The sequence below is a fragment of the Saimiri boliviensis genome, chromosome X (assembly GCF_048565385.1).
Source record: "Saimiri boliviensis isolate mSaiBol1 chromosome X, mSaiBol1.pri, whole genome shotgun sequence".
Taxonomy (NCBI): domain Eukaryota; kingdom Metazoa; phylum Chordata; class Mammalia; order Primates; family Cebidae; genus Saimiri; species Saimiri boliviensis.
This window is the reverse complement of record NC_133470.1, coordinates 9,668,043-9,685,070: the sequence shown is the minus strand read 5'-3', so window position 1 is coordinate 9,685,070 and position 17,028 is coordinate 9,668,043. Positions and strand designations below refer to the sequence as shown.

At 42.6% G+C, this 17,028-nt stretch overlaps 1 protein-coding gene across 1 annotated transcript in view; it reads right to left on the bottom strand.

Moving 5' to 3' along the window:
• Positions 1–2,821: 2,821 nt before the first annotated feature.
• The window catches only part of TLR7 (toll like receptor 7), a 31,941-nt gene continuing 17,734 nt past the window's right edge, over positions 2,822–17,028 (bottom strand). The window contains exon 3 of the mRNA XM_003920312.4: positions 2,822–16,662. Coding sequence (XP_003920361.1) covers positions 13,516–16,662 — 3,147 coding nt within the window. The 3' untranslated portion in view covers positions 2,822–13,515. The remainder of the gene's footprint in view (positions 16,663–17,028) is intronic.

Sequence of the window (17,028 nt, the reverse complement as noted above, 5' to 3'; positions counted from 1 at the left end):
TCGTGTCCACTCTGTCAGGACCTGCCAGCAGATACGGGCTGCTTGTCTTCTTTGTCCCCAAGTCCCTATGTAGCTCCTGATGGTCTGTGGCCTGGATGGGATGGAGTCCTCTGCACCAGGCACCTACTTAAGACTCTACCCACCCGCCACTCCCATCCTCTCTGCTTGTTACTATAATCCCCATTTTCAGAGGAGGAAACAGCTCATAAAGGTTCAGTCATTTTACTCAAATTCAGCAGCAAAGCTTGGATCTGAACCGAAAGCTTTGTCGTACTTGCCACTTTCTCCTCTGGATGACATTTTGGTGGCTCCATGTTACATTCTCCACTAGACTGTACGCCTTTTGAGCTCAAGGGCTGTTCTATCCATCCAGCCCAGTCTTACACATGGATGTTGCTGAAAATGGATGAGGATGGATGGATGGATAGGTGGACGGATGGATGAATGGATGGATAGATGGATAGATGGATGAATGGATGGATGGATGGATGTTGGTGAAAATTAAAGAGAAACAGAGGATGATGTTGATAGAATTAAGGGAAGTTTCTTTTGTATATAACTTTTATTCTGATTATAATGTTATTACATGGTCCTAAACATCCAAATACAGGAATGTAGACTGTATCAGATGAAAGCCCTCCAAATTCGACTCCTTGGAGTTAACCATTATTAATGGTTTGGTATATGTTCAAGATTTTTTCTGTGTATATACTGGCATATAATTATGTACAGAATTCTTTTCAGAAACTGAGTTCACATGATATGTGCTATTCTGCATCATTTTTTTTTTCCAGCAAGCGTTCTGGTTTGGATATGCAGTCTTGTTCTTTTTTTGAATGGCTGTGTTCTACATGGTTCTGCATGTAGCATTTTGCTTAATGAATCCCCTATTGGTTGGCATTTGTGTTTATCCTCATTTTTTTTTTAAATTACAAACAATGCTGCAACAAACATCTTTGGAGGGACGATAATTTTAAAAGGAGTGTGTCCAGGCGAGGAGGAAAAGCCAGCAGGATGGAAAAGAGTTGTCACGTGTGCAACAGAGTCAACCTCATGGAGCCACTTGCCCAAGTAGGGAAATAAAATATAAACAAACTTCGATTCAAAGTTAGGTTCACTTTCCCAAGTAGGGAAAGTGAATGAACCAGGGGGAGCGGTGGGTGCACTTGCAATTTAGGAAGGGAAGGGCCACCTCTCCTTGGAATGAGAATGAATGCAGATAGGCTCTATGAGGAAAGAATCTGGGTTTTGTGAGATGATGATGAGGTCGGTGACATGAAACATGCTTTGATGTAGAGAGGACAGAACTGGAGGATGCGTCTGTTGGTGGCCCTCAGGTTTCTTTGTGATATAGGAGGTGAGGTTGTGTGCTGGGAACAGGGTATCTGGTAGAGGGGTCAGTAGCAAATGCTGAAAATATGTGGGAAAGTTTTGGAGGCAGCCACTTGATTCAAATATATGAGGTCTGTTTGAAAAGCACAAGAACAACTTGTTAGGTTTGAGGTCCAGGGCTCGGCATGGAGAAGATTTGAGAAGGGCCATTCCTGTCGTTTAGGCTGCTTCTCCATGGGGTCTTCATTTCATTCCTCACAATCTCAGGACCTCTTCCGCCCTTCCTCCCGATACGTTTTCTTTCCTCCTTTTTTCTAGTTCTCTTTTGAAAGTCTTCTATCTCCAGAATCAGTGCTTTTAGCATTCGAGAAAGGCAGTTTTGTTTCTTCCTTTCACACCTGCACCTTTTTTTTCAGGGACTTCAGAAACTAACGTTGTCAGCCATGACTGCAAGATCCCAGCCAATGGCCGAGATGTTAATAACCATGCTGCCACCAGATGGCGCTCGCCACCCAGTATCTTGGACTTCCTGATCAGACCGGTAGGTAATTTTTGTGTGACTACGTATAGTATAAACGTATTTTATTTTATATTTTAAACAGGGTGTCACTCTTTCACCTAGGCTGGAGTGCAGTGGTGCAGTCGCGGCTCACTGCAGCCTCAAACTTCTGGGCTCAAGTGACCCTCCTGCCTCAGCTTCCCAAATAGCTGAGACTACAGGCACACACCACCATGCCCAGATAATTTTTTATTTTTTGTGGAGATAGAGTCTTCCTATGTTGCCCAGGCTGGTCGCAAAGCCCTGGGCTCAAGCGATCCTCCTGCCTCGACCTCCCAAAGTGCTGGGATTACATTTATGAAATGTGCACGTCTAAAAGTTGTGCGTGTAACTTTTGAGCATTTTCAGTTAAGGAATTGCAGGTTTCTAAATAAAAACAACTTTGATTCATAGTTTGCCCTGTGGGCACCCAAGTGCTTAAGATGTAAGAAAAGGAAACACCATAAAACGATCATCTTTTGCTCATCCCATTTTGGAATAAGCAGAGGATTTTAACTACATTCTATGCTAGGGACGGGTCAATTTTATAATTGATGAATAATATAAAATCAAGCTCAGAGTTCCCAATGTATATTCGAAATCTGCTTACTGAGTTAAATTTTGAAAACAAAAACAAAGCAAAACAAACCCAATTATGTAAGAAATATACCCAGGAGAAAAATGTTCAAATAGTTAAACATATGTCTAATGTATCTGCTGTGACTTAATCCACCAAGTGAAATGTGCAGAGACATTTATTTTTTATGACTCCGTTCTGTGTCTGTCCCTGAGCTTTCATCCGACTTGACTCTTCAGAAGATCAGCTCAGACCCTTAGAGGAGTGGGGAGCGTGAACCCCAAAAATTTGAGACACGTCTCAGTTAATTTAGAAAGTTTAATTTGAAAAGGTTGATTAAGGACGCGTGCTTGTGCCACAGCCTCAAGATGACATGTGCTCAAGGTGGTCCGGGCACAGCTTGGCTTTATACATATTTGGGAGACACAAGACACCAATCAATATGTGTTATAAGTACATTGGTTCTTCCAGAAAGTGAGGACAGCTAGAAGCAGGGACGGGGCTTCCAGGTCACAGGTAGGTGAGAAAAAAACAATTCCATTCTTTTGAGTTTTTGATAAGCCTTTCCAAAACAGCCAATCAGGATATGCATCTGTCTCAGTGAGCACAGGGATGACTGAACAGAAAGACAGGCAGGTTTGCTCTGAGAAGTTTCCAGCTTGAATTTTCCTTTTCGCTTAGTGATTTTGGGGGCCCCAAATATATTTTCCTTTCACAGGAGTCCTTGCCTCCCAGCGATTGAGTACAGCTTCTGAGTCTGATGTAAACCAGAGTGGGGTGTGTGGAAGGCGGGTACACGACTGAGTTTGTAATTCAGCTCCTTCATCCCAACTCTGTGTGGAAGATCCATCATTTCTCACATAGAATTGGCAGGATCCCACTTTTCTCAGGTCTGACAGACCTCACCTGATATATTCATGTTACCTTCCTCCCCTTCCCTCTACACGCCTTTCCCCAGAAGGGGCAGAGAAGCAGCCCTCTCCCTTCCCTTCCTGGACACCTGGTCGATGCCCTAGCGTTGCTTTGTTCCACAAGCTCCTCTATGATCCCTTAAGGCCTTTAGTTTAGGATCGGCTTGAATGGGTATGAAGGAAAAGAGAGAGAGAAGAGATGGCATTCTCGCAGATTACCTCCCAGTGTCATCTCATTGCTTAAGGCTATAAATATAAATTGTGTCTAGAGCAGGGCTTTGCAAAAGTTCATCTTTAGGTCACCTGCGTCGGGATCATACGGGTGGATTTTTATTTAAAGCATAGATGTCAGGACTTTGCCTTCAGATCTATTAATCCAGGGGCTCTAGCACAAGGCCCAGGCGCCCACAGGTGATTCTATTAGGCTAGTCAAGTTTGACAGCCACTCAACAGAGCAAGATCAGCATCACCTGGGGGCACAGCTTGTAAGAGATGCAAATTCTTGGGTTCCAACTCCAGACCTACTGAGTCAGACCAGACGTACTGAATCAGAAGCTCTGAAGTGGGCCCCAGCAATGTTTAAACAAGCCCCTCAGGTGATTTTGATGCCTGCTAACGCTTGAGAATCCGTTGGAATCTGGCAATGATTCTGAAGCAGTGGTTCTCAAATTTGCCTGCATGTTGGAATCGCCCTCCAGCTTTAAAATCCAAAAGCTCAGGCTGGAGCCCAAACCAATTAAATCACAGTCTTTATGGTAGGACTCAGACATAGTCTCTTTTTAAACTGCCCAAGTAATTGCAAGGTGCAGGCAAAGTTAAGAACCACTGTAGCAGGTGGGGGAGTTGATACCTAATTCACTAGGACTGGCCAGGTGAAGTGGCTAACACCTGTAATCCTGGCACTTTGGGAAGCCGTGGCGACAGGATTGTTTGAGCCCAGGAGTTTGAGACAAGCCCGGGCAACATAGTGAGACCCCATCTCTACAAAAAACTAAGAAAACTAGCCAAGTGTGGTGGCGCACGCCTGTAGTCCCAGCTACTCGGGAGGCTGAGGAGGAGGATTGCGTGTGCTCAGGAAGCAAAGGCTGCAGTGCGCCAAGACCTGAACACTGCAGTCCATCCTCGGCGACAGATTGAGACCCTGTCTTGAAAACAAACCAAATAAATCACTGGGATTGTCTCACAATAAATATATACTCGCTGCCAGGATATCCTGGTATTATCCTCACCCTGAAAATCTCTGCGGTTGTAAACCTTGTTATCGATGGGACAGGGCCATCTTCTGCCTGTGTGTCTGATTTAGGGGGTCTGATGTGGAGCCTGAGAGTCAGTATGTCTGATGAACTTCCAGAGGATGCACATGTTGCTGGTCCAGGGACCATGGTTGAGTAGCAAGGCCCCGCCCAAGGTGTCCATTACTCCCATTGCCACAGGAGCCTTTAATTGCGTCTCTCCAGCTCAGCTCTCTTTCCATCCGCTTGGTGGTTCGAAGGCTCCCAAATGCCGTATGACTAAGACACACTCTTTGTCTCCTGCCCCTAAATACAGTCAGCTTTTGGTGTTGCCTGGTTCAATTAACTCATTTTCCACATCTCAACTTGGGTGACCTTCCTCAGGGCAGCCTGCCCCTCCTGCTCCCTGGTTTTGCTCGCCTTTCCAAGTCATCACGTGAGAATTACACACTCTTACAGAAACCTCTTCCTTTCCTTCATGGCACTGGGTGTCCCTCAGTGCAATAATCTGATTAATGGATTTCTGAATAAGCTCTAGGAGAACAGGAACTATTTCTATTTTGGTTCACCAGTGTCTCCTCACCCTGAGCACCATGCCAGGCCCATACTGGGCACACCATAAATGTTTATGGACTGACTGAATGAACAAATGAATGGATGAATACAATCGACAGTTTCTGAATGTTACATCTATGTAATGCAGAATACAAGTTTCTTAGCTACATGCTATATCATTTCAGAAATGCCTAGAGGGAATTGTAGAATGCAATCAATAATAATGAGTCTTAGAAATTCTTTTCTTGTCGTTGTTGTTGTTGTTTTGAGATGAAGTCTCGTTCTGTCGCCCAGGCTGGAGTGCAGTGGCACAATCTCTGCTCACTTTAACCTCTGTCTCCCAGGTTCAAGCGATTCTCATGCCTCAGCCTCCCAAGTAGCTGGGACTACAGGCATGAGCCACCATGTCCGGCTAAGTTTTTGTCTTTTTAGGGGTTTCACCATGTTGGCCAGGCTGGTCTTGAACTCCTGACCTTAGATGATCCACCGCCTCGGCCTCCCAGAGTGCTGAGATTACAGGCGTGAGCCACTGTGCCCGGCCAAGTCCTGGAAATTGTATCTTAGCCCCATGAAGGTAGGGATTCTGTCTCTCTTCTGTACAGTAGATTCATAATAAGGGGAAATCTGTAAGCTTTGGTCTCTGCTCTGCAGGGAAGAGTCTTTTTCATGCCATGAGTCCAAGCACAGACCTGGCTCCTCAGTATAGACAATCTAGTTGAGAATCTATTCATGTATTGTTGCTTCAGGATGGTACTTGAGAGGAACTTTTCTCTTCTCTCTGCATTTCGAAATCAACCCCTGAAATACGGAAGGGTGGGGACTTGTCCCTCTTCCCCTTTCTTCCTTCTTATGCTTCTCACGAGAGACAGAGTGACTTGTGAGATTGGTGACAGTGGGGAAACTGTCCCTGCTGCTGTTACCTCAAGTCTCCTGGCTCCTGTTCTCTAGGGATGGCCTGTCTATAGGCAGAGTGCACGCTCTCTTTGTTTCTGCTGCCATAAGGTGAGCTCTCCATGGCAGGGAGCCTGCATTCTGAATTGAAGGCTTGTGTTTCTCCTTTGCTACCTGTGATTAAGTGGAGGGTTTGGAGAATTGTAAGACTGCAAGTCCAAGCTATGGCCTATGGAATTCATGTACCTGCTTGCTCTCAGCTGCACTGTCTCCAGGGTGAATTGCTCAGCTGGAGAGAAGTGTGAGTAACCAGCTCCCTGAAGCCCCAACAATTCTCAACACTTAGGTTTATAAGTAATCTATACAAAACATGGGTATGGGCTTATCAGTAATTCTAATACACACACACAAATATATATACTCTTGCATGTATATATAATCATATATACACATATATGGACAGGTATATATATGTGTGTACACAGAATATATGTGTGCATGTGCATGTGTGTGTATGTGTGTATATATATATATGTATATATATGTATGTATACATATATATCAGCAGGGAAGCACTCCATTGTCTTTGACTTAATTAACAGGCATGAAACACTGAAGCATCAAGCATTCCTTTCTAAGTGGAATTCTAAATTCTCAGGTGAATTTCCCAAAGGCTAGTCTTGGCACAACTTTGGAGACCAGTGCCTCTTATAGGCAGGTAAGCCCTACCGGGCCCATTCTCAGAAGAAACCACTTCATATTTTTGCATACAAACCCTGCTATGGTCTCCTTCAACATGGCTTATAAGTGAAGTTTTATGAAAAGATCTGGAAGAATGTAAACTCACGTGTGACTATGGAGAACACCAATTATATCCAGAGTCAGGGGGAAATCAGGAGTAGGGAGTAGGTAGGAACAGGAAGAACTCAATGCTGATGCTTACAAGTAAGGAATCATCCCAGGGTTTTATGCAAGTTAATATTTGGTGCTACTTCATACTTTTGGAGCTGCTGTTTCTCCTTCTTGTGGGATCACAGGAAAAAGCAGAACTGGGGAAATCTGGGAACTTGGATCAACTAAAAGGGACTTTCCTCGGATGGGCTTTAAGAAGGAAGTGGTCAGCATTCTTATGGTAGAGAGAAGATTATGAAAAATGAAAAACTATATTTTAAAAAGGCCTACAGAGATGAGCTCTGGGTATCTGGGACATTTCTAGAAAGTTCGATGGATTTAAATCTAGAAAAAACAGGAGTTTTGATTGAGAATGTGTAACAAATGGAAGAGCAATCAGTTGAGTATCACCCTTTAAATTAAAAAAATTGTTAAATAATATATGAATACAGTACATGAAATGCTGAACATAAACTTTATGTACAGGAGAAATGATTAGTAGAAAAAAATTCCCAGATACTGTATACTAAAAGAAAAATGTTAAAACTTTTCATTGTACAAAGAATATAGAATTGCCTCCTGAGATGATATAATTTGTTAGCCAGGTACAATGGCTCATGCCTGTAATCCCAACACTTTGGGAGGCTGAGGCCGGCAGACCACCTGAGGTCAGGAGTTCAAGACCAGCCTGGCCAATGTGGCAAAACCCTGTCTCTACTAAAAATACAAAAATTAGTCAGGTGTTGTGGTACATGCCTGTAGTCCCAGCTACTGGGGAGGCCGAGGCAGGAGAATTGCTTGAACTTGGAGGTGGAGGTTGTAGTGAGCTGAGATCATGCCACTGCACTCCAGCCTGGGTGATAGAGTGAGACTCTGTCCCCCCCCGCCCCGCAAAAAAAAGGGAGATTATATAATTGATGAGATATCCAAAGTAATGAAAAGAATTTAAAACTTTAAAATTAAAATTTTTTTAAAAGTAGTAAAATTTTAAAAGTTATTTATGGAGTGTTTGACAGATGTCAAACCCTGTGCTGAGTACTTTTTATGGTTTATCTTACTTAGGTTTGCAACTAATCTATGCAAAACATAGCCATCAGTAATTCTAATTATCAGTAATTCTAATACACACTTATCAGTAATTCTAATACACACACAAATATATACATGCTTTCATGCATATGTATGTATATACACACAATATGGACAGCTAGATATGTGTGTATACAGAATATATAGGTAGGTGTGTACGTTTATGTATATCTCAGCAAGTAATACTCCATCATCTTTGACTTAATTAACGGGCATGAAACACCCAAGCATCATGCACATTCAGCAACTGTCTTCATGAACTGACAGTCAAGTAAGCAAGTAGAATGAAAAAGACCTAAACCCTCAAACTATCAAGTTACTACAGGCTTCAAAATGCCATTTATAGGGTGAGGGTTGGTGACAGAAGGGAATAGTTAGTGGTTGGATTGCTCAGAAATAAGACAGAGAGAGAGAGAGAGAGAGAGAGAGAGAGAGAGAGAGAGAGAGAAATGTTCAGCTAGAATGTGCAAGACAGAAACTTACTGATATTCAAATGCAGTTTTAAAATGGGGGCCATTGTCTATAAAAAATGGAACTGTAGGAGAAAGAGGGTTGGTCACCCAGTTAACTCAAGGTTATACATCTACATCTGCACGTGCAAAATGAAATTCATGACCAGCCCCATTTTGAGACAAAGCAAAAGCAATGGAAATAAATGATGGCCTTCAAATAAATGTGGCCTTCAACTTATTTTTATACTGCCCTCCCATCAGTGAACATTTAACACATAGCCCTACATATTTCTGTATTAATACACTGGGTATATGATAAAAATAGCCACAGACATACTTGTAAAAAGATGACTGTATCTGTTCTTACATTTTCTTCCCAAATCCCACTTTGGAAACCCATCTAGGGGTCTCAGAAGCAGAACATCAGCACCCAGAAGGGACTTCCCACACCACTAGGTGGCAGTTGGCACCATATAAGTAGAACCACAGCGTCTACGTATTCAGTAAGATGTTAGGGAAATTACAGTAAAAACATTGGGCCCTAAACAGAACTGCCAGTACTGTATAGTTAAATTATATCTGCCCCAAAACAGTGCCCAGTGGGAAGCAATTTGAGTTTAAATGCAGCTCCACTCCAGGGAAAAGGTTGAGAGCACCGAAGTTTATATACAAAAGGAGGGAAATTGAGCGTGGCTGGGGGGTCTGAGCTTTCCTTGCTAAAGTGATCCCTGTAGTAACAGTTCCTGGTGTCCCAAAGGAAGATGTGGTACTTACTGCTCTGCAGGCCGGTTGCTTCGAAAAGTATTCCAGGGATGCGGACTTCTGGGTCCCAGAGATTGAGCAGTTGACTTTCCCTCTCTGATCTCACCTTTATCTCCGAGATAACCCATCATCTTTAAGACAGAACTGCTAATACTAGCCTCATAGAGGTGATGTGAAGGTTTAAGGGAATAAATGAAGCATTTAATTTGCATTTGCTGCTCAATAGATATGACTTCCTTTCCTCCTTCCCCTCGACCCCTGATTCAATGACATTGTCGGGATACCAGTGGCTTCATCTTCAGCCCTTCTTCCTGGGATCCTCCTCACTCCCTCCTTGCCTGTCATTCCATTTGTGGGCCTGCCCTCATGAGTAGGAGCCAAAGTTGGGGTTACTTTAAAATGCATCTTCTCCATTCAGAACATGCTTCCTGTGTTCTGTTTTCTCAGGTGGCCTCTTCTGGAGAGTTGATCATCTCACAGATTAATCTATCACGATGTGTTAATGGAGACGAGTGATGTGTTGTTAAAGGACAGGACTAATGTGTCAAAACAATCCTTGGAAGGTTGTAAATTAGGAATTTCAGTTACGATGCCTCAATCCAAAGACAACAGAATCAGTCATGAGAAATGCAGGCCCAGGAGAGAGATGGGAGCTATAAAGTGGTATTGAATGCATGTCACCTGTTGCTAAGTTCTGTTTGCTGGGCCTCCATCTGGACCTGGTTCAGGGATGTTACCATCGACCCAGGGTGACAGCAGGACAACAACCTAGTTCTGACTCCCAAAACAGCCCAAGCCATCTTCTCAGCAGTGTGGTCCCCCTGGACAGTGGGTCTCAGGTATGGGTTCATGGAAATGTTACGACAAACTTCTTTTGCTCAAGTCAACTCATGCAATTCACTGTTACGAAATCCCCTAGAATCTATGTCAGTGGTTGTATGTCTTCATATGTTCATCATATTACGTCATGACAAACATGTTGGAAATGAATTACAACCTGAGATTAAGGAAATCTTAAAGACTGAATTAGTGCTTGAAAGGTGAGCTAGGTAGAAAGAGTGAATTTTAATGTGGCAGAGAGTCCAGCCAGTGTCACCTAGGGAACATTCCACGGAGTCAATTTTAGAATTTCATGCTCACTGAAGCAGGTGGGGGATATGTGTGTGGGACAGACTTAGGTTTTCAACCAAAAGTGCACACAAAACCACGCCTTCTGAACAGAAGCACCCACCTGCAGCAACGGCTGTCTTCTTTTCATTCTTGTGCATTGCTTGACACTTGCCGTGGGTGTTTAGAGCCAAAAAGGAAACTAAGAGGGAGGGGGAGGCAAAAGAAGAAAGGTGGGAAAGAAGAAGAAAAATAATAAGGAAGTGGTGTGAAACTGCCCTGTTGTGATTTTATTGTCACCAGCATGGGTGGCCTCTATTTCACTAGGGCCCTTTCCACACCATCTTGTGAGTTTGGGACTTATTCTCCTTCTAACCCTCCTTCTTCACAACGTTGGTTGGCAGGTGGGTTGGTCTCTTGTTCGCCTTCATTACATTGCTAACTTGGTGAATGCATTAATTTACTGTCTTGGTGTTGTCTGAAGCAAGTCTCTCTTTGAGTCCCCTCAATCGTGTTCTTTGATCATTTCCTTCCCACATAGCTACTGGACTTTGGAGGGTACAGATCATTCCCAGTGTTTCTTAGGGTCAAGGGCTCCACCTTCTAGTAGATGCCAGGAGCAGTGTGTGCTATAACTAACTGCTTCTGGGGCACAGCGACCCAAGGCTCCAAGGCCGGATGTGCTCCCACTGTGACTAAGCCTTTCCTATGAACAGTGTTCCTGCTTACTGAGCATGTGCAGCAGAGGCGGAAGAACAAATCCGACCTCAACTCCATCCCCATGTCAAAATTGGGCCATAAATAACTAGCAGGATGTGCAACTTGGTCCTCTTGTTCACCCGAGTTAGGATGAGAAGGAGGAAGTAAATAAAAAAGCATATCTTATGGGAGGGGGGAAGGCATTATAAATGAGAAGAGTGTGTGTCCTTGCTACCCCATCACAGCTTCCTCAGAGTTGGCCACAAATACTCACACTCTCAGGTCGCTACAACTGCTTGCGTACTCTCTATTCCTTGGCCGCATGTAAGAGATGATCTGGACCTAAAAGAGTGTCTAGACAGATGGAGCTGGAAGTAGACCTGCAGATTGGGGCTGAAAGATCCTGACTCAGGGTCGGCGCTGCAATCAGACTCATCCTCTCTCTCCTCTGTAAACTGAAGACACTTGTTTTGCCTTTTTCTCATTCATAATATTTTCTCTGCCAAGTGCCTCCCTTGCTTTGGATTCTAAAAATGCCCAAGTCTTGCTAACGTGTAGTATCTATCTAAAGAGAAAGGACACTCCCTGTCCAAGTCAGGGTTGCAAGGGGCTTGGGCCAACCCTTGATGGTGGAAGTAGAATTCATGGAGAATCTGGGAGTCCCTTCTGGGGCAGAGCCAACCAGAGGCCAGTCAGCAGAGAAGCCCCACATTCAGAGCTTTGTGGGGACCATCTATGAACAGCTCTAGTCCTTCAAAACTGCACTGAGGGCCCTCAGAAAGTTAATTAAAAGAATAACATGTCAAGATGACAAGGAATTCAGATAAAAATCATCTGTTGGTATGCTGTTATTTTCCTACAGCAAACCACGGTACTTAACCTCATGTCAAAATACTCTGTGGTTTCTGACTTGCATTATTTTCAGTTTCCCTTCCTCTTGATCCATTTCAGAAGATGTTTAAGTTGTTGTCAAGTGATCTTTTCTGTATTTATGTGTTTTAATAGAAAAAAAATGTATAATGGCCCAAAGCTGATTTTTTAATGCCATTGTTCTTGTTCTCACTGAAGAAGAACAGGAACTATGAAACACAATGAAGCTTACGGAAGTTGTGAAATAGTTGACTCCAGCAATTTAATTACCTCTCTATTCCAGAGATCAATTTGGGAATTTGTGGCCCTTATTGAATCAGTAAGCCTTTGGTGTTACCACATACGAGAAAAATACAATGTCTCCAAGCTAATGCTTGAACACATGCACGCTGTGTTCCGAATGGCACAAACACCTTTGTAGAGCACTTCTTCCATGAAATAAAGCAAATTGGTCATGTTTCAATCTTGAACTCATGAATTTATACCCAGTTGAAAGTACACGCATCTTAAGAATGTCTTGGTTCTTTCTGTTGTTTTTGAACCTGATACTGAAGTTCAAAACTGAAGCTTTCTCAATGCGAAGGTCTATAAACTTTGGTTTCTTCTCCCATCCCGCAGCAAAAAATGAGAGAAATCCATATAATTGGCATTCAAATAATTGTCATCTGTGAAAAAACTATAAATAAATACGTGCTCTTGGAGTCCTTCTTTAGGGTTTGCCATAAAAAGCATCCAATGCTGCTATATCAAGGTTGCAGATATTTACAAGTACACATTAGTTAACAAAACAGTTTGAAAGATACTGGATGAGGACATTGTCTTTTGTATACAATACTTTGCAGTGCAGATAAAAACATTCAAGCAGATAAACTGTGAAAGGTAGAGAATGTCACTTTGTATAAAGGTGAATCCTTTAAATATTTTTCCATTTGTAGGTGGACCATATGCATATATGGTAAGACTGTTTCTTTGTCACTGTTTCCCTGTGGAACTCAGGAGCCAGGAGCAGGCCCAAGGGAAAGATCAGGAAGCACTGAAACAGCAACCCCCTGTCTGGTGCCCAACACTGGCTCTGCACAGAAGGGGGCCCTGATGACACAGAAGCAATTGGTTAAGAAGCTGACGGTGGTTTGTTTTTTTTTTCACTAAACTAACTCTAGTACATTTTGGTCTCTCATAGATGGAGCTTGAGCTTTTTTTTTTTTTTTCTTAACCTTATTTCTGTATGTACCAGCACTTCTTAAGGGTAGAAATGCAGTTCTTCTCAATCTCATGATCGTGTGTATGTTTCATCATCACAATTGCAGGAGAATCACAGCCCCATGTCCTTTACTTGACACTCTTTTCCCAACAGTGTTTTATACAAGAGCGGAGGGGAGACACGTAAGTGCAAATAGAGACACAGAGAGATAAGAAAGAAGATTCAATGCATTATATAAATCCCACCTTTCCAACTCCTGTGACAGACGTTGGTGACTCCCCTGAAATATGGGCAATCTCATTTCTTAAAGAATTTCAAAACGTGCTTTTGGTGTGATATATATGAAAACAATGTAGGCAGTCCGGCGTCTCCTTGGTAAGCTAGGCAGTTGTGTTTTGCAAAGAAGGGCTAGACCGTTTCCTTGAACACCTGACTGTAGGCCACATGATTGTCCGCGGCCAGGGCATTCTTCAGACACTGCCAGAAGTATGGGTGAGCTTGCGGGTTTGTTGGCCACTCAAGGACAGATCTCCCACAGAGCCTTTTCCGGAGCTGGAGGAACTTGGACTTCTGAAAGGGCTTTTCAAGAAATATCAAAATAATCACATCTACTTTTTCATCCATGAGCCTCTGATGGGACAGGTAAAATGCTATCTTAAAATTTTCAGTCTTCGCATACTTATCTGTCATCACAAACACTGTCTTTTTGCTAAGCTGTATGCTCTGGGAAAGGTTTTCCAGAACTGGCTGCCCTGGTAACCAGTCCCTTTCCTCGAGACATAAATTAAAATGTTTCTCTCTTGGGTCTTCCAGTTTGACCACCAGCTCAGCCAAAACCCACTCTGTCACAGCTGGGTCTTTAGTGTCATACACAATAAAAGCATCATAGCAAGAGTCTGGTGATATTAGACGCTGATACCCCTTTATCTTGGCCTTACAGAAATGGTAAATATACCACACATCCCAGAAATAGAGGTGACTCGCTGTCATTATCACCATGAGAAAGAGAGAGGCAGATATGGAAAGTGAGAACAGAATCAGGTTAGTCAGATCTAACTCACAGGTATACAGATCCAGGGACACCACACTCTGGCCCTTGTGTGCTCCTGGCCCCACACAAGTCACATCTGTGGCCAGGTAAGGAATAGTCACCTCAGTATGGTTAACCCACCAGACAAACCACACAGCATCACAAGTGCACAGAAATCGATTATGATGCAAAAGCAACATCTCCAGATTGTTGAGGACATTTTCTGGGAAGCTGGTCTTTTGGATCATCTGGATTTTATTTGAACTGAGGTCCAGATATCGCAACTGGAAGGCATCTTGTAGAAAATACTTTGTCAGTCTCCTGATTTGATTATTCTTAAGAATCAATTTCTTGAGGCTCCTGGAACAGTTGGATAATCTCTCAGGGACAGTCGTCAGTTGGTTGTGGCTGAGGTCCAAAGTTTCCAGGTTCTTCAGACACTGAAGTTTTCCCCAATTGAAAGATTTGAGCCCATTTTTGGCCAGAGAGAGATTCTTTAGATTTGGAGGCATACCATCAAAAACTCCAGGAGGCAAGAAATTTAGGGAATTTCTGGAGATGTCTAATTCCTCCAATTTTAGCAGATTCTTGAATAATTGTAAGTATCTGTTATCACCATCTCTCCATAAAACATCCAAGTGATTTCCTCTGAATTCCAGAGTTCTAAGAGACTCACTCTCCATGGTCCTGCTGGTGGAGGAAGAGATGTCATTGTCATTCATCATCAGTTTCTGCAGAGCCTTTAGGTTCTTGGTAAAGTTTAGCATGTGAGTAATTCCTTCTGATTGAAAATAATGGCTATTACTGCTTATATCCAGAACTTCCAGTTTGCGAAGCTCTTCAAATGCTGTCGAATGGAGCAAATCAAGCCGGTTGTTGGAGAAGTCCAAATATTTCAGCTCTGCTAAAGGTTGGAATTCACTGCCATTAAGAGTTTGGCCAATGCTATTTCCTGATAAATTCAGGCATTCGAGGAAAGAGAGATGCTGAAAATCAGAGGACTTGACAAAAAATATATTATTTTTACTTAGATCCAGGGTGTGCTCATACTTGTGGCAGCTTTCATTGATAGGCATGAAAGAAGCCTCTTTGGTTTTGAACCTGCAACTCCTTGCATACTCATCATATTTGAAATAATGTAATTGTTCGAGGACCTGAGGTTCATAACTTTCTACAGAAGCTCTGGCGTTTGAGCAGAAACCAACTTCACTTGAATCTCCTGAAGGTGATATTTTATTCACTGAAAGATCGATGACTTTCAATCTTTTAAATTGTTTAAACATGCTGAGATTAGCAATTTTTATAAAGTTAGTGCCAAGATCAAGAACTTCAAGATTTTGAAGATTATGTAATGGCAAGAGGTTAAAGCTTTTTAGCTCTTTAAAGACATATCCTCTGATCCGTAAAATTTTGAGGCTTTTCAGTGAAGAAAATGCTTGTGATAGATTCATAGATGCACGATAGACCTGAAGTTCAAAATTGAAAGACAGATCCAATTGGATGAGGTTGGGGAGAAAATGCAGAAATTTGGCATCCCCAATTTCTTTGGCCAAGAAGTTTTGGGACAGATCTAGTTCCTGGAGGTTGTTGATGTTCTTAAACCATCTTGCAGGCACATGCTGAAGAGAGGTACTGCGCAGACGTAAAACTTTTAATTCTGTCAGTGCATCAAAAGCATTTTCAGGGATCTGTAGGGGAGAATTATTTTCACATGGTGTACAAGGATATGGGGCATTGTAACAACGAGGGCAATTTCCACCCAGGTCAAGAATTTGTAATTGGTTGAGCTTATTAAAATCACCTTCTTGTATTTTTGCAATCATGTTGTTGAGGAGATAGAGTTCTGTTAAAGTAGATGGCAAAACCGTAGGGACGGTCGTGACATTGTTATCTCTCAGGGAGAGCACTTTTAACTTTTTCAAATTTAGGAAGGCGTCTTTTTCTACTGAATATGAAACATTACAAGGATTTCGATAATAACAGTTTTGGCCCAGGTAGAGTATTTCTATGTTGGCCAGTTCTGTTAGATTCTCTTTTCTGATGGAAAAGATATTGTTGGCTTCAAGGCTGAGAAGCTGTAAGCTGGGCGGAAGGCCCTGCGGTATCTCTAGAAGCTGGTTTCCATCCAGGTAAAGGGATTTTAAATAAGTGAGTCCACTAAAGCTTCTGGGTTTAATCTGGAGCCTCCTGGTGCACACGTTGTTTTTTGACCCGAGTCTAATAGGTACACAGTTGCATCTGAAATCGATCTCTACCAGATGGTCCAGTCTCTGAAAGGACGCTGGGGAGATGTCTGGTATGTGGTTAATGGTGAGAGTGAGGTTCGTGGTGTTGGTGGGAATATCTCCAGGAATCTCTGTCAAATGCTTGTCTGTGCAGTCCACAATCACATGGTTCTCTGGAACATCCAGAGTGACATCACAGGGCAGAGTTTTAGGAAACCATCTAGCCCCACGGAGTTTGGAAATTAGGATTATGTTAAAAAGGATAAGAAATTGTCTCTTCAGTGTCCACATTGGAAACACCTGAAAGTATAAGAAAAAACAAATCATTGTTCTAAAATATACCAAGAATCAGAATTGAAGATTCCCATTTGCTGCCTGTCTTTTGCAATATTTTAAAAATAAGCAATTCAGGTCTTGTTTTCAAGTGTCTAAACAGCAGCCCCCACCCATGACTGTATTTATCAATTATTGAGATTTATAATTATTTAGTTACATATTTAGCTTTTAGCATCTTAGCTCTTTAGCAAAATAGCTTTCAGGGGGGTAGAAGCAGCATTTTCCTATTCGTTGGTACATAGAACACTAAAATGGCAGGGCCATCGATTCACTGCCGAAGTCGGAAATTTAGAGGTTGAAGAAATGTTAACATATGGATGCACCCAGGAA